This window comes from Erythrolamprus reginae, chromosome 7 (genome assembly GCF_031021105.1).
Source record: "Erythrolamprus reginae isolate rEryReg1 chromosome 7, rEryReg1.hap1, whole genome shotgun sequence".
Classification (NCBI taxonomy): Eukaryota; Metazoa; Chordata; class Lepidosauria; order Squamata; family Dipsadidae; genus Erythrolamprus; species Erythrolamprus reginae.
In genome coordinates, this window is record NC_091956.1 from 37932928 (window position 1) to 37951479 (window position 18552).

At 39.4% G+C, this 18552-nt stretch overlaps 1 protein-coding gene across 1 annotated transcript in view; it reads right to left on the reverse strand.

The window, feature by feature from the left end:
- LOC139170323 (biorientation of chromosomes in cell division protein 1-like 1) overlaps nt 1-18552 on the reverse strand; it is a 115894-nt gene that overhangs the window by 10814 nt on the left and 86528 nt on the right. The window contains exons 10-14 of the mRNA XM_070757351.1: nt 12497-18170; nt 3976-4049; nt 1838-1907; nt 1665-1720; nt 1019-1103 (exon numbers count right to left, since the gene is read on the reverse strand). Of these exons, the coding sequence (XP_070613452.1) occupies nt 1019-1103; nt 1665-1720; nt 1838-1907; nt 3976-4049; nt 12497-18170 (5959 nt within the window). The remainder of the gene's footprint in view (nt 1-1018; nt 1104-1664; nt 1721-1837; nt 1908-3975; nt 4050-12496; nt 18171-18552) is intronic.

Genomic DNA, 18552 nt, shown 5'->3' on the forward strand with positions numbered 1-18552 from the left:
GTCTGCCTGGGGGGCTTCCCAGCAACCTCCCGAACCGAACCTGGGGTTCAGCAAAATTTTGCCTCGGTGTTCGGGAGGCTTCTGGGAAGCCCCGCCGCCCAGCTGTTACCTTTTAAAACAGCCGCGGGGCTTCCCAGCAGTCTCCGAACGCAGGTTCGTAACTCGAAAAAAGTTCGTAAGAAGAGGCAAAATTTTTCTGAACCCCGGGTTCGTATCACGAGTTGTTCGTAAGACGAGGGGTTCGTATCTTAAGGTACCACTGTACATAGCAATATCATCACAAAATGCTAAGACTGTATACTTGTTTCCCATCATCTGATGCAAATCATCACACCCATTTTATCCCTTGCCCTTCTGCAGACACCTGAGTAACAAACTAAATGTTAATGAATTCTCCTTTCCATGTCAGTTCTGAATATTTTTTTTAAAGCAGTGTCTTTAGATTCCATGTCCAGGTAACTAAGTAAGGAGTTTAAGGAACAACAATATTCAAGAAAACTATTAAAATATAAACATGGCAATTCTACTTCTAGGATTGTACAGCCAACTGCTAGAAGAAAAGGATCACTGTACACCTTTTGAATAATTTATCAGAGAGACTTTTCAAACTGAAGTTTCAAGTTTTCTAGAATAGTAATAGCACTTAGATTTACATATATACCATTTCACAAGGTTTTACAGCACTCTGTAAGCGACTTATAGAATCAGCATATTGTCCCCATCAATCTGGGTCCTCATTTTACCAACCTTAAAAGGATTAAAGGCTAAGTCAACCTTGAGCTGGTCATGATCAGGATCGAAGCAATCAATTCCTGGCAATGTGAGCAAAATTACTCTGCAATACTGCATTCTAACCACCTCACCACCACACCTCTTCAGAATAATTAAGCATTGTATCACCATTGTCAGCTCAAAAATTGAAATGAATGTAAATAAATTCTCATTCATTTAATGGGTCGTGCAAATAATAGTTATTTGTGGACTACTGTTTTTTATGGAAAACTCATAAGCATCACACCTTTTTCTTTTACAGATTCTGAGGAATGTTTCCCAGCCACAGCAAGACATTCAGGCATTTCTTCTGAGTTGTTGGCAGTTTTTTCCTAAAGAATTATAAATAAATAACTGCTGATAAAAGAGAACAATCCCAATTTAATACTTCTAAAACACTGGCAATTTGCTCCCTGCATCACCTTGCTTTAACTCATTCTATTTACTCAGAACGATCCTCAGGACAAGATATATGACTGGTATCTTCCTGTTTCAATGTCATTTGACATAGGCTACTAAATTACCTCCTTTTCAAACTTAAGCAATTTTGGCTGTTTTTGGTTACAATAAATGAAGTGTTCTTGCTTTGTCCCCTCTCAATTTCAGACTTTCTGCATACTGTCATCTGGGGCAAAGTAAAGAGCAAGATGGCTTTGTAAACCAGTAATTGTAACAAGGATATATTAGACCTTGCAAGTGAGCATGAGTACAGTTGAAATGGAATAAGTTGACTCTTCTCTGTTTTTATTTATAAATAATAATTGCCATTCCAGGCAGGGATATACAAAAATTCAGAAATGATATTGGATATAACAAGGAAAACTATTATTAGTGATCATTATGTGCCCATTATATGTATCACTTGCAATGTATTTTAATGAATCACACAGTACCCCATTAATCTCTTGTTTGGCCTCCTCTTCCAAAATCTGGCATTGTGTATCACCACCTGTAAGATAACATTGTTTTCTTGAAATGATTTCCAAAAACATAATCAAAAGGACGAAAACATATTTGCACCATTATCTCAATCAAGCAAGGCCATGGTTTGAAGTCCCCCATTTACCATCTTCAATAATAGGACTCCTCAATGTTTCTGGCATGAAACTCTCTTTGTTCTGATCAGGTCCTTCTGGCTGCAACAAAAAGAGAGGAGAAATGAGGACAAGGTCTGCCTTTCTGGATTGGCTAGCTCAGTGTTTCCCAACCTTTTTTGAGCAGCGGCACATTATTCATATTTTCAAAATCCTGGGGAACACTGAACCGGGGGGCGGGGGGGCGGGCGGGGGGGGGCGCCTAAAGAAAAGTTTTGACAAAAAAAAATCTTCCTCCATTTCGCTCTATTTCTCCCTCACTCTTTCTCTCTCTTCCTTCTTTCCCTTCTTTCTCTCTCTCCATCCCTCTTTCTTTCTTCCTCTCTTTTTTGCTCTCTTTCTCTCTCCCTCCTTCCCTCCCTATATGTCTTTCTCTCTCCCTTGCTCTCTCTGCCTCTCTTGCTATCTCTTTCATTCTCTCTCTTTCTCTCTCTCTTGCTATCTCTTTCTCTCTCTCTCTCTTTCTCTGTCTCTCTTTCTCTCTCTCTTGCTAGCTCTCTTTCTTTCTCTCTCTTTCTCTTTCTCTGTCTCTCTCTCTCTGCCTCTCTTGCTATGTCTCTCTTGCTCTCTCTCTCTCTCTGCCTCTCTTGCTATGTCTCTCTTGCTCTCTCTCTCTTTCTCTCTCTTCCTTTCTTCTCTGCGGAGGCCGGCGAAGGTTTTTCTTATTTTAAATGTTCCGGGTGGCAGGGGGATGCGGAGCCCGCACGCACACACCCCCGACATTCCAAATCCTGCCTCAGCTGTGAGAAGAACGCCTGGCCCGCCTGTCCTGTAGCCCTTTCGCTGACAGCCTGGGACAAAAGCGCTCGGTGAAGGGACTGCAAGAGGGGCCGGGCGGGCATTAGCAGCCGGATGAGGAGGACGAGAAGCCGCTGCAGCCACCCCCAATCCCCCCCTTCCCTGGGTGCCTTCCAAAGGCCCCTGGAAAAAGGCAGGAGGTAGCAACGAGGCGCGAGGACAAGCAGGCAGCTTGGCGGAGGGGAAGCGCTGAGGGGCTCTCCTCCTTCCCCACCCCTGCGCTTCTCTCTCGCCCTGGCTTTTGCTTCGCCCGCAGATTTCCCCGCAGTTCAAAAGGAGGCAAGAGGTGGCCTGGATGAAATTGCGGGGAAATCATGGTGCGAAGCGAAAGCCAGGGCGGACTCGCAAAGGCGGGCTCAGGCTGCATGAGGAGAAAGAGGTGGAGGGAAAGAAGGCGACAGCAGCGGGACCTGCAGCTCGGTGGGCATCTCCTTGTGGGATGGAATCCTCTCTTTCTCATGCTGCTCCCACCATGGCTGCGTGCAGTCCCGGTGCCCCTGGCTGAAGGTCATCCTGTGGCTGGTCTTGGGCTTTACGGTTGCTTCCTGGTTCCCTCTCCTCCCTCCACCTGTGTCTACCGCCAGCGCCTCATTCCTTGGAGCTGCCGCTTCCTTCCAGGCAGCCCAGCCACGCTGCCGTAGAAAGTGCAGAGGTTATTGCCGCCACCTCTGCCTCCACTCAGGGAGCCACCGTGGTTGAGCTGAGCGAGAGGAAAAGGCGCGGTGACCACGGTGGCTCCCTGAGTGGAGGCAGAAGCGGTGGCAATAACCTCTGTGCTTTCTACGGCAGCGTGGCTGAGCTGGACGGAGGGAAGCGGCAGCTCCCACTCGAGGAACCCACGTCAACGGGCGCCGGCTTGGTGGGAGGCGACGGCGGGAGACACAGGCGGTGGGAGGAGAGGGAACCAGGAAGCGACTGTGAAGCCCAAGACCATCCACAGGACGACACTCAGGCAGGGGCGCCGGCAGCGCCCCGCCCAGCTGGAGCTTCTCGCGGCACACCTGGCCATGTCTCGCGGCACACTAGTGTGCCGCGGCACACCGGTTGGGAAACGCTGGGCTAGCTGACAACAGCCTTCCAAGTACACCAGGGAGAAGTCATAGAAGGTGAAATAACAGTTCATGTGTTTCAACATGTTGCCTTTGAATCAGGAGATTTCATCAGATATGACAGAGTGATCTTTACAGGAATTTTTAAAAAAAACAATACTGAGCTATCTATCCAAAATTGACTTTCACTTTTCCCAATGAAGACAAAATCCCACAATCATTAATACAAGCAAACACCTCCAAACCCAAGCCCAAGTGCATACCTCTGACAATTTTTCTTTAAGAATTTGACCTTCTATTGCTTCTGTTATGACCATAGCATGTGTATTTCCAAAGGCTAAAAAACAAAAACAGAAATATAGAAGTATTAATCAGAATCCAATGTTGCTGTGACATATTAGTATGAAAATAGTTGCAGTAGAAAACTGCCACCCATCTTCACAATCCCCATCTCTGACAAACTAACAACAGCTAAGCCTCTTTCAACCTACCCCATCCCATTGGGCCCATCACCTCAGGCGATTACAGAGAATGAGGTGCAAAGTCTATTTCACAGATAAAAGCCAGGAAAAGCACCAGGCTTAAAAGCTTGTGCTAACCAACTGGCTCCCATCTTCACCAGCATCTTTAATAAATCACTAAAGATGTGCTATGTTCCTTCCTGTATCAAATGCTCTCATCCCAGTGCTGAAGAAACCCTCCATCAAGGAACTGAATGACTATAGACTGGTTGCTCTAACATCTGTAGTTATGACGACCTTTGAAAGGCTAGTGTTGACCCACCTGAAAGTTATCACCAATCCACTATTAGGCCCCTTGCAATTTGCCTACTGAGCAAATAGATCGACAGATGATGCTCTGCACTACATCCTACAACATTTTGAATCTTCAAAGACCTATGCAAGGGTCCTCTTTGCAGACTTCAGCCCAGCATTCAATACCATCATTCCGGACATTCTTCTAACTAAACTAAACCAGCTAGTTGTACCTGACCACACTTGTAAATGGATCATAATCTTCCTAACCGACAGGAAGCAGCAGGTGAGCTTAGGCAAAATCACATCAGGTAGCACAGGAATCCTCTAGGTTTGTTTGCTCTCTCCACTTCTCTTCTCTCTATACGCTAATGTCTGCATCTCAAAAGAGCCCTCTATTAAAGTACTGAAGTTTTCAGATAATACAACAGTGATTGGTCTCATTGAAGACAACAATGAAACTGCATACAGACTGGAGGTTAAACAAGTAGCCTTGTGATGCTACTTTAGCTCAGAGCAATCTTGAGCTAAATACACTCAAAACCATAGAAATCATGGTAGGTTTTAGGAGAAATCCTCCTATACTACCACCTCTTACAATACTAGACAACATAGTATATCAACAGTAGAGACTTTCGAGTTTCTAGGTTCTATAAAATCTCAAGACACCTAACATCAAAACTTTCATCAAAAAAGCACAACAAAGAATGTTCTTTCTGCGCCAACTCAGAAAGCTCAAACTGATTAAAGAGCTGCTGATTCAGTTCTACAGAGGAATTATTTAATTTGTCATCTGCACCTCTATAGCTGTCTGGTATGGCTCTGAGACCAAACAGAATTGCAGAAAAAACAATTGCTACCAACCTGCCTTCCTTTGAGGACCTGTATACTGCACGAATCAAAAAGAGGGATGTGTAAAAATATCTACAGACCCCTCACACCCTGGACAAATTGTTTCAATTTCTACCTCAAAACAATTCTTTAGGGCATTGCACACTAGAACAACAAGACACAAAGAGTTTTTCCCAAATGTCATCATTCTGCTAAACTAATTCCCACAATGCTGTCAAATTATTTACTAAGACCATATTACTATTACAGTATTCTTTTCATCCTTCCTAGTACCTATCTCTTCCCACTTATGACTATAACCATGTTGCTTATACCTTTACAATTTATATTGTTTTGTTTTCCTACCATGATTTGATTGCTTATTGATTGCTTATTAGTGATATGACTATCACTAAGTGTTGTATCTTATGATTCTTAATAAATGTATTTTATTTTATTTATAAAATTTCTGCTGGTCCTCAACTTACCATTTGTTTAGTGACCATTCAAACTTAGAATAGAACTGAAAAAAATGACTTATGACCAGTTTTCACACAATGACTGCTGTAGCATCCCTAAGGTCAGATTATCAAAATTTAGTAGCTTGTGAACTGAAATGTATTTATGACATTGCATTATCCCAGGGTCATGTGATCACCATTTGTAACGTTCCCAGTTAGAGCTTCTGACAAGTAAAGTCAATGGGGGAAGCTGAAAGATTCACTTAACAACTGAAATATTCACTTAACATCCAGTGATTTGCTTAAACAACTATGGCAAAAAAGTTGTAAAATAACAAACAACTCCCTTCAATGTCTTGCTTAGCAATAAAAATTTTAGGTTCCATATCAAGCATATTTGTATATATGTAATTTGTTGGAAAAGTTCTACCTTGATGGAAAGGAAAAATGTTATATTCTCTATTAATTAAAGTATCCTGAGATAATAATTACAATTCTCTCCTTTCATCATCATTTGTCTGAAAAGACAACAGAGCATCATGTTTAAGTGCAGCAAAAGAGATGGCTCCCATATTCTTATTAACCAGATTGTACAAACCCCAAGAAAGCAAAGCAGCAACTAAGAACTGAAAAGGTCAAATTCTGATACTCCATAATTGTTCACTCCAAGGCAGAAAGAGGCCCAGGAAATAGAAAGGTCAAGGTGAGCCATTGACAGGAAGCTTGCAATTCCAAGTTGTTTAAAATTCCAATTTACTGGAACTTTCTGTTATAAACTTAGAATACAGCTAATGTCTGCTATTCTAATTATTCATTTTGAATGCTCACTTAAAATCATTTTAAGTATGCACATGGTTTCTTTTATTATTACTATATAAGATACAAAGGAAATAATATTTCAATTTTAAAAGTATACCATCAAATACAGAGTTAGATCTTTGTTCATTAAACAGCAACAGGGTGTTTACATTCCTTACAATTTTGGATTATGAAGCTCTTGGTCTGCTCTGCAGACACATCTTTGACAGAAGACATTGACTCTCTTTTGAACGACTTTCCTTTTACTTAGGCTGAATTTTATCAAATGAAAGAGCTTTCTAAAAATGTCTCTAATGTAAAAAAGAATACAATTGTAACAATGTCATATAGAATAATAGATACTGTACATAGATTCCCATGTAAAAAAACTACATGTGAAAATGTATTTAGCTATTCTTTGTGGACTACAAACAAGAATCATTTATTTAAACTACAATTATATCCACAACAACAGAATGCAAACAGGAGTATGAATAATTTTTAGAAGAGGATTTTTAAAATGTTTTATTCACTAGTTTCTCCTCAGAGTCAGGTGTTTTGGGAATGTATTTTTTCATTAGCAATTTCCATGACCTAAAAAAAGTTTGCAAATTGTTCAGGAAATTATCTCAAGCCCTTTGAGAGAAATGTTGCATTGTTAATAGAGATCAATGAGAAGGCAACTTTCACTTCTCTATGATCACTCGACATACTGACTTGTATTGTAAATAAATAGATTTAAAATCCCTTAGATCAGTGTTTCCCAACCTTGGCAACTTGAAGATATTTGGACTTCAACTCTCAGAATTCCCCAGTCAGCGGATGCTGGCTGGGGAATTCTGGGAGTTGAAGTCCAAATATCTTCAAGTTGCCAAGGTTGGGAAACACTGCCTTAGATTACCTGTTACAACTGGAATCAGAGAATATGTGAGTTGGAAAAGATTATTGATCTCAATTACCGTATTTTTCGGAGTACAAGTCGCACCAGAGTATAAGATGCACCTTACTTTTCGGGGAGGAAAACAAGGAAAAGGGGCTTGTACCTCCCCAGCAATTTGCCAAACAGCAAACAGCACAGAAGATATACGCTGCTTGCTGTGTATTTCTGTGCGTGTGTGCCTGACCCATAGAAATAACAAAGAATTGGAGAAATGTACATTATAGCAGTATATTAATCCCAAAAAGTATTCTTAAATGTAATCACATTAACTCCTCCAAATTATTTAAACAGCTCTACTCCAAAATTGACTAAGTCAGGATTTAACTCAGCTGCCTTATCTTAATACTAATACTTAATACTAAAACAGGACATTTCAGATTATACTTTTACAGATCTTTAAAATTGATGTGGCTTTCTGGAAGTATTCTCTGCTATTTAAAAGAAGATACAATAGCACTGGGCATTTTCAGATCAAGCATTTATTTTAAAAAGCTTCTTCATTTTGTTAAGCTGTCTAGAACAATAATAAAGCAGTCTTTAAAAATAAGTCTAATAATTTGAACATTCTATAGACATTTATAGTTATTGACTTACCTCCTTGTAAGAAAAACAAACAGCCAGTTTCAGCCTTTATCTCTTCCTCCAGCAATTAGCCTCAGTGCAGCTTTAGTTTCACTTTTATTTTAGAGGTGACTTGCCACCAACTTCAATCAATCAGCTGAGAATCAGGAGAGAGATAATCAGTAGCTTGTGCTAATCAGGCTCTGCTGCTGTTTTCTGCAAGAAGGTAAATTGTTGGAGGGCAGAGACCAAAGAGTGGGGGAGGCTGGGTGTGGCTGCATTCGGTGTATAAGACACATCCAATTTTCAGCCTCTTCTAGGGAATAAAAAGGTGCATCTTATGCTCCAAAAAATAAAGTAGTTCACCCCTCACTAAGAGAAAGAATCAACCATCCTGTTCTGTTTGAAACTTCCAGGGAAGAAAAGATCCACTGTTCTCTATTCCCTTACTTCAGTTCAACTGAAATCTGATAGAAATGCAATGGATACTTCAAAACACTACAAATGACATACAGTCCTATGTTAAATGTAGATACTGTAGTTTCATTGATTGGGACACCACATTATGTCTTGTCATAAAAATTACTGTCATTAAAACATGAATTTACATTTGAGGACCTCTTCTGGCTGTTTCTCTTACTTTACAATATAACTTATAACAGTTCATATAGTGAGCATTCAAAGTTACAACAAAAAAATGATTTATGACTGTCTTCACACAAGTCTGTTGCAGCATCCCCACATGATCAATTATATTTTGGCTGGTGCTGGAAGAGGGGTGAGAGAGAGATGGAAGGGGAGAGACATACAGAGGGAGAGAGAGAGAGAAATACAGAAAGAGGGGGAGAAAGATAGAGATATGTGGGGGGGGGGAAGAGAGAAGAGAGAGATACAGACAGAGAGGGAGAGAGACATAGATACAGAGAGACAGAGGAAAAAGACATAGAGACACAGAGATACAAAGAGGGGGAGAGAGATAGAGAGAGGGGGGAGATAGAGAGGGAAAGGAGGAGAGAGAGCCATAGAGAGATACAGAGGGGCAGAGAGATACAGAAAGAATGGGAGAGAGACATTGATAGAGGTTTAGGACTTTTTGCCTCTGCCAGTTGGATGAAGCTCTTTCTTCCGTTGCAGCTGAGCGGCCGCTGCATTATCTCCATTGCCAAAAGGCCCCTAGATATTCATCCCAGCCCTTTCGTCACAAAAATCCACATTCAAACATAGCCTTTTGGCCACATGAGACACTTCAACACCACCCAATCAGAATGGTCCTAACAAAACGCTATTTTGGGAAGGAAAGAATGGGACAGTTCACTCTTTCATACACACACACACACACACACACACCAGTTCATCTTGAGGGTCTGGGGGGAGGGGGCTTCTAGTCTAGTCTGACCCCCTTCTCATTCAGGAGACTGTTACAAAATCAAAGAGATGGAAGGGATCTCAGAGGCCATCTAGTCTGACCTCCAGCTCAAGCAGGAGATTGAAACAGAATGAAAGAGATTGAGGGGACCTCAGAGGCCATCCAGTCTGACCCCCTGCTCAAGCCCTTGGTTGAGATCATCCAAGGTCATGGGGTGAGGTATCATCAATATGCCGATGATATCCAGTTATACATCTCCACCCCATGTCCAGTCAACGAAGCAGTGGAAGTGATGTGCCGGTGCCTGGAGGCTGTTGGGGTCTGGATGGGTGTCAACAAGCTCAAACTCAACCCAGACAAGACGGAGTGGCTGTGGGTTTTGCCTCCCAAGGGCAATTCTATCTGTCCATCCATTACCTGGGGGGGGGGAATTATTGACCCCCTCAGAGAGGGTTCACAACTTGGGCGTCCTCCTCGATCCACAGCTAACATTGGAACACCATCTTTCGGCTGTGGCGAGGAGGGCGTTTGCCCAGGTTCGCCTGATGCACCAGTTGCGGCCCTACCTGGACAGGGAGTCATTGATCACAGTCACTCATGCCCTCATCACCTCGAGGTTTGATTACTGCAACGCTCTCTACATGGGGCTACCCTTGAAAAGTGTTCGGAAACTTCAAATGGTACCCTACATGGCATTGGACCAGAATGTACCTCCGGAACCGCCTTCTACCGCACAAATCCCAGCGGCCGATAAGGTCCCACAGAGTTGGCATTCTCCGGGTCCCATCGACCAAACAATGTCGTTTGGCGGGCCCCAGGGGAAGAGCCTTCTCTGTGGCGGCCCCGGCCCCCTGGAATCAACTCCCCCCAGAGATTAGAACGGCCCCCACCCTCCTTGTCTTTCGCAAATTACTCAAGGCCCACCTTTAACGCCAGGCATGGGGGAACTGAGACATCCTCCCCCAGGCTTTTATATTTTATGTTTGGTATGTATGTGTTGTATGGTTTTAAATTGCTGGGGTTTTAGATATGTTTTATTTTAATATTAGATTTGTTTCACTGTTATATTGTTTCTATTGTTGCTCTGAGCCGCCCCGAGTCTTCGGAGAGGGGCGGCATACAAATCTAATAAATAATAATAATAATAATAATTATTATTATTATTATTATTATTATTATTATTGGAACGAAGGCAAAAAGTCCTATCTCCCATAAATAGATAGAAGGGTGCGGGAGGGGGGGGAAGAGAAAAGGGTTTTGTAGTTCCCAGTCTCTGTCCTAATGACTGGCTGGATAGGCGTTGCAGGGGGCGGTCATGTGACTGGGTGAGAGTGAATGATGTCAACTTGGCCATGCCCATCCAAGTTTTGTGGCTCCCTGTGTTGTTTTTTTCTGTGGAAAACAGATCAAAATGGCTTTTTGAGTGTTTAAGTTTGCCGACTCCTGACCCAGACCATCCTAGATCAAGTCCAAAATATTAGGGAATTCCTGGAAATCTGGCATTCTGACAAATTGACCATCAATAGGCACAAAGATGTAAACAATCTCTGTATAATTTCAAGAGACAACCAATAAGGGAACAAAAACACCAGAGCACCTCCTCACCAACAATCAACACCGAGGTGACAAGATTAAGGCTAAGATTAACATTAGTCCAAAGAGAAGCAAATATCCAATTAAGGAAATCATAAAGAAGCTAACAGTAAATAGCCCAATCAAATGACTCCCACTCCCACAACTCTGATAGGACAAATTAATAAAATATAAATGAGAACAAACCCTACTCCCTACTAGGCACTGATTATATTACCTAATTTGGTTAATGAAACATCTGCAAGAAAACAATCAAGCTGAGGGGCCCTGAGGAATTATTATTATAGCTTTCTTTCATAGCATGATGAAACTTGAGCTACTTTGTTAATTGATTCCAAGCTATATTTTAAAAAATAAATTCAAATCATTAGCTTTTGTATGCATGATTGTAATTTTCTTTTTATAATAACTTTTTAATGGGTTTTTAAAAGATTTGTTATATTTTAACTTTAGCTAATTGTTCAACTTCTTTTATTGTTCAGTATTTATTTTTATTGTTCTTATATCGTTGTTGTAAACCACCCTGAGTCCTTCGGGATTGGGCGGCATAAAAGTCAAATAAATAAATAAATAAATAAATAAATTTGATTGGATTTAAATCCTCAGAATCTTACAATTATTATCAAGTCCTGGTACTTGTTTGCTTGCTGTCACTCTGCCATATTCACTATGCTTCACCAAGCTTGCTGAGCCCAAAATTTTGGTTGTTAAGCAAGAACATTGCTAAGTGAATTTCAACTCATTTTAAAAGTTGGCCACGCCCACCAAGTCACCTGACCACCAAGCCACATCCACCTGAAGAGGGTGGGGGCACAGAGGATGAATTTGTAGCACCAAAGTGGCAGTGGACTGAAAAGATTTGGGAACCACTGGGCTACAGTAACGCTTTCTGGTTGTAGTAGTCTTTTGGCTATTCTGAAATTTTCGCTGTATGGTAGTGTTATTCTTTTATCAAGGATCAGGAATTATCAACCTACTATGGTGATTAAACCTATTATGCTACTCAGAAAATTATCAACCTAGTACAGAACCAACAAGGATAAGTGTTATCGTAGAAGGGAGAAAAACAGGAATCATCTACAACACGCAGTGTAAGGACTAACAACTATGTAAAACAGACAAGTAGAAGACTAGCAGAGCACATCAATAAACACAAACTTGCAATCAGAAGGCATGCTGAAAATTTACAGCACATGGACAAAATCAATAATAGTTTCAACTGGAAAACCTTGAGCACCTTAGATCAAGCTAAAACCATTAAAAACTGGAACGCATCCTTTCTAATATACCTTCAAAAGCTAACTATGAAGCAGAAAACAATATTTTAGTCCAAGGGCATATACAGGGAGCAAACCCCATACTCATTTTCAGTGATGATATTACCTAGAAAATGAAACATCTGCAAACAAGCTCAGCGAACACCACGGACTTAACAGCTCAATCCTAAACTACAGATAATTTCTTATATTTAATTCTTACCATGATTGTTTTCTATATTTCCATGAACAAGAGCATCTGATACTTTAGCTTCTATATCAGCCGTGCTACATTGAGCATTCTCAGAATTTCCTCCAAATTGAAATGGTAATGAACTGGAGTTGGAGACATCCTTTTCTTCAGTAACTTCAGCTTTTAATACTGGTTGGTGAATAATAAAGTCTATCTTCTTATTCCACTTTTTTTTTTCTAGTAGACCAATAGGTTTTGACAGAACCTCAATATATTTCCCATCTTCTTTGGATTTATTTCCAGCCATATGTGTTTCAGCAGATAGACGACGAAATACACAGGAATCAAAACTTATTTCTGCACAGGGAAGTTCAACTACATTAACAAGTTCCATTGCACTTGTAGAAATTTTTTTGCTTTCATTATTGCCATCAGTCCTGGATATAATTGAAGGTTCTCTATTTTCTTCCCCACCCTGGATCCCTTGACCATCATTAGGTAACTCAACTAAATTCTTACTGTTTTTTAAATCTGTCAATATAGCAGGATCTAATTCTTCAGGGCACATACTGATTTTCTCTTCCATTTCTGTGCTTGTCAATGTACATGGAATTTCTTCTGAGGCAGCAGCCCCTGTTCTGTCAGGATCCTCTGTAGTTGAACCAATAAACATTTGATCAGATCTGCTATTAATAATACTGAACTCAAGGCCATGACATACTTCTTCTTTTGTAAGTAAATGTAAGTCACTTTCATCTAATTCAGATTCTTGGCCTGTAGCTTCTTGAATAGTTTTGTACTTTTCTATTTCTAGGGAGACCACTGTATTTTCACCTCTGTGTTTTGTTTCTATTGGCACAACTACACTATGTGTACCTCTGTTACATATTTCAGTTGCAAGTTGAACAAAATTCAATTTTCCTTCTGTTTCAGAGATCTGATTAATTTGTTTCTCAGCAGAAAATTCAAAATGTTCTACTGAACTTGTTGAGATTGTGGCAGTATCAGTTGTTTGCTCCAGTCTTAGATCAAAGCATTGAGCAATGTCTTCATTGCCTTCCTCTGAAATAGGAATTTCTGTGTCTTCAATTATACTTGTGGAAATTGTAGCGCATTCATCCCTTCCCTCTTTATATCCAACCACCTGGATTTTATCACTTCCTTCAGCAAATACACAGGGCATATGAAAAGCATTTATCTCAATGCTACTGGTTTTCTCTACAACTCTGTTAATGGCAAGTACAGTGTCAGTATCTTTCACTGTTATGATTGGAGTTTCAAATTCTTCTAAAATACTAGTAGAAACTTTATTAGATTTTATATTATCCCCATCTTGATTTCTATATTTGACAGTTGTACTTGGTGCAGGAAAACTAAAATCTTCAGATATTAGCAGACCTTTGACCTTCTCTAAGTTTTCAATTGTTCTTGCAACAAGTGGTAATGTTGGCTCATTGTGCTTGGCAGAACGTGCTGAAATAGAGCACAATTTAACCCCACTTGTAGAAAAGATCTCACTTTTTCTTTTATCATTTTCACTAACAGATGCTGAAAGTATATTTCTTTCTTTCAGCTTTCCACATTTCTTGCTATCCAAGGAAGATTCAGTGTTCTCACTCTTCTCTTCACTAACCAATGGCCGATTTATACTTTGTTTATTTAAGAGTTCATTGTCAGTGTTCAGTGTCTTGATTAACAGAGAATCCTCTTTTGATGAAACAAATGCCATATTTTCATTACTTATGCCAACGGTAGTGGTGCTGCATGCAACCGTCCCCTTTATATTATTGTGAACACTATCAACCTTCATTTCTTTTGATAAGCATGCCATATCAATAGAACTTTTATTTGCATTTAAAGAATATTCATCTAACCCGGTTCCAAGCTGATCTGTAGGCAGACAGGCAGAACTTTCATGTTCTGTAGTTCCCATGTTAATAAGCAGCATTCCATTTTCTTCTGTTCCTGTACAAGCCAACACATGTTCTGCTTCTTCGTGGCCTCTTCCTGTACTAGTTACAAAATTTTCACTTTCTTCATCCTCTTCTTTTTCACCTGTGCTGGTTACACAACCTTCATCATCAATATATGAACCTTGACTGACCTCAACAGCATTTGTTTCAGTTCTAACTTCTGTACTGTCTGTGGCAAGTTGATATTTTTCTTCTGGGTCTGAGACTCCTACAAATCCTTTCTGGTTTACCTCCAAAAGAGTACAAGCAGGATCATCTTCTGCTATTATTCCTGTGCTAGTTACAGCACTCTCACCATTTACAATGTCTTCACTTTTGTCAGCTTGGGATATTGTTGCTATGTTATTTACCATTTCAGGACGTAGCCCAGTTACAGCATTCTCTTGTGAATCTGTACCAGTCACTGAACAGATAACAGAAGTAATGTATTCAGTTTCTATAGCTGTACAAGTAACAGTGCCCTCAGCTGTTTTAGCTTTTTCAGATCGAACTGAATTACTCTGAAAGGTATCTGGATTTTCACCAATCAAAGACTGATTCTGAGCTTCAGTACCTGCACTGGTTACAGCACCATCACTTTCTATTTCACCTCTGCATGTGGCACCACCATCAAATTTGTTTATATTGCCATAGTTGGAAGCCACACATTTTTGTTCAGAGCTTGCACTGGTTACAGCATCATCTTTCTCTTCTGTTACACAGCTATTCACACTTTGATCAAGTTCATCTCTTCTTCCATTGACTGCCTTCTTTGTACTTTCTTCTACATAATTCACGGTGCATTCACCACTTTCTCTTTCCTTCATACTGGTTGAAGAACTCTCACATATTGCAAGCTCTTCCATAACAGCACCACTTTCTTCAGCGGTTGTGACAGTCCACTCACCAATTGTTTTTTCTGTTACAGAATGGGCATTTTCTTTACTCCAAGGGCCTAAAGTGAAACCTTCATCTGCTTCTATACTTGCATAACTTAAATGACCCTTTCTTTGTTCTTCTGAGCAAGTAATGATGGCTTCACTTTCACTCAATAAAGTTGACATGTCTTTATCTCCATGGTTTTCTCTAATACTATCAGCTATGGAAGGGTTCCCAGTAGGTCTTTCTGTGCTAGTTCCTATAACATTTGCATCTGTTTCCATACTACTGTGACTAACAATGCAATGGCTACCTTCTACACTACTGCCTACTACACTGCCTTCATTATTATCTTCAGCAAGTTCTTTCATGTCATTTCCTCCTTTGATGAGTGGAAATACTTTGATTTTTTTTCCTAGAATATTTTTGGGCACTGAACCTGAAGACAATTCTAAATTATGAATACTCTGATCTTTGTCTGTTTTCAGTTTGTATTCTGCAATATCCTCACTGAAATGATCCCTTTCTACTTTCTCCAAGTTGGTTAAAACATATTTGTTTGCACTTCTATTTGTAGATGCTGCTTCTGGGTCTATGGGATTATTATCCTCTAAAATACTAGTTGATGCACTTCCAGGGTTTTTTTGCCTAGTAACCTCCTGAATGTTTGCTACAGCACTTATCCTTTTTACAGGTATTAGTTTAGAAGGTAAATGTATTGTGTCTTCTGAGTTTTTAATTCTTATATTGGCAGTCTCATCTTTCAGGTTTGCATTAAGTACAATGTTATCATAAAATTTCATTTTAACAGCAAGGGTTTGACTATCTGAAATGGTGTATTTAACACAAGATCTATTCAAAGATCCCTCTTTAGTTCTATTATTTGAAGGCTCTGTGATTTCTGGAAGATCTACATCCATAGATTTCTGATGTGCACATTCCCTTGTTGATTTTTTTATTGAAGAAATACTTTTCCAACTTTGATTACCTCTACTTATAAGATTCTTTGGACTATGGCCATCCTCAGTCATTCCATGAAATTTTAATTTTTCATTTTTATGAGCAGCATCAGGTAAAACGTGATCAGTTTCTTCATAAGAAGCATTTACATGATGCTGTTCTTTTTGAAAACAACTTAAATCCTTTGGAATCTGCCTGAAAGTGCCACTTGATATATTTACTTCCTTAGAAAAAACATCCACTTTTTCTTCAGAGTTACTGAAATTTGAGTACAATGTTGTACTGAATTCAGACTTGAAATGATGGTCTCTGACAATGTTTTTCAGTTCAGCTTTTCTCCGTAAATTGTTACTGCTTTCTTCCTCAATTTGGCTTTGTTGATTATGTATCTCACTGCAACATTCCTCCATTGGCTCCTGGGTTTGATCAGAATACAGTAAATGCTCAGTACTCTTTTGAAGAGAAATGAAAAGGCTTGTGACGGCTGGTATTTTTTCCTCTCTCATACCTATTTCTTGGGTTGATGTATTCACCATTTGATATTCATTACTTAATCTTTTAATAGGCTTCTTCTCTGTGCGCAGATTTTCTGATATCTTTGTATTGTTTTCTACTTCTTTAATGCCTTTGTCTTCTGATTTGCCCTCATCATCTTTCTTTTTCATGTCCTTGTTATTATGCTTAAAATTTTTGCTTTTATAATTATCTGCTGACAATCTCCTTTCCAGTTTGGAAGTACTCAAATATTTATCACTTTTACTTCTCTCTCTTATTTTTTCTCCCAACTGTCCCTTAACTTTATGATCAACATATTTTTGGAAATTGCTAAGTGAATGTGCTTCACTTTCAATTTCCAACTCAGTGGAATTTTCTTCAAAAAAATTCATTTCCTGTTTGAACTTAGATTGTTTGTCTAGATCACTCTCTTCTGAATGTTTATCTTTGTCCAATTTCTGCACAGATTCCTGCTTAGATAAACTTTCTTGTAATTCAGGTACTTTGGCTGATTTGTTATAACTCTTGGACATTGGTTTTAATACAATCCTTTCTTCTAAGCCACTCTTTGATCTTCGCCTGATTTTGTGCAGATTATCACCTTGCCGCAAAATATGATCCAAATTGAATGATTCTGTATCATGCTTCTCTTCATTTCGTTTTGATGTTATGGAAGAAGCATGAATTTTTGAGGTACTCTGTGACTCTTTTGGTGGCCTAGAATCATTTGGAAACTTCTTGGATTTGTATTCTGCTTTCAATTTCTCTGTGGAAAGCTGCCTCTCTTTTCTGTTGTTTTCTTTACGTATTATCTCATTTTTTTCTGAAATGTTTTTCATCTCTTTGCTGTTCATAGAAGCCTTTTTTTCACTTCTATGCTTGTTTTTCTTTTCAATTTTATCATCAGGCCAAACTTTGGGAAGCTGATAATTTTTCACAACAGTTTCTTCATTTCTCATGCTCTTCTCAGATGGTACATTTTCAACATTTTCACTTATTTTCTGAACATTATCTCCCTTACATTTATACTTCATTAATGATTTGTCTTCAGAAAGACTTCTTTCTTTTTCATTTTTATCTTTGGATGGTTTGCCCTCTTTCTTCAGTACATTCTTAACACCTGGTGTTTCTGACTCATCTTTTTTAATATGTTTTTCATTTTTAAGTATATTTCTTTGTTTTTGAAGTTCTTCTGGACTGGCTTCTGCCATCTCACATTGAGTTTTTCCTTCAACATCTGGTCGGCTAACCTCCAATTGGAAAGAGGCAGATGTTCTTTTCTTGAGTTCCTTTTCGACTTTGATTTCACTTTTATTTTCTTCTGATGTAAGTCCCAGTTCTGCAATTTTTCTAACAACTTTATTTCCATTTTTGCCTTGACTGACTTTCATTTCTTTTGAAGACAACTTTTCAATACCCTGCAAGACAAAAAAGGGACAAATTGCTGAGTCATCTTTAATTCAAATACTGATAGCTTCATTTATAATTATAACATTATAGCATAAAATGGATTGGATCCAGTGAAATTTGCTATTGTTAGAAACGATTTCCTCCAACACAATTTCTGTTCCTGCATTCCAACACAATTGCTTATTCCATTTGTCAAGTTCCCAAGTAATGCACCCATTGAAATCAGAACTCCGAGGCAGGTAGATTCCTCAAATAACATATTTATTGGATACATCATATCAGCACAGCCAGTGAAAACCAACTCTGAAAGTTCCAGTGGTTCTCACCTAATTAAAAGAATAAAACTTTTCCCCTCCCCAGTATCATCAGTCACATACCCAGTGAATAAAA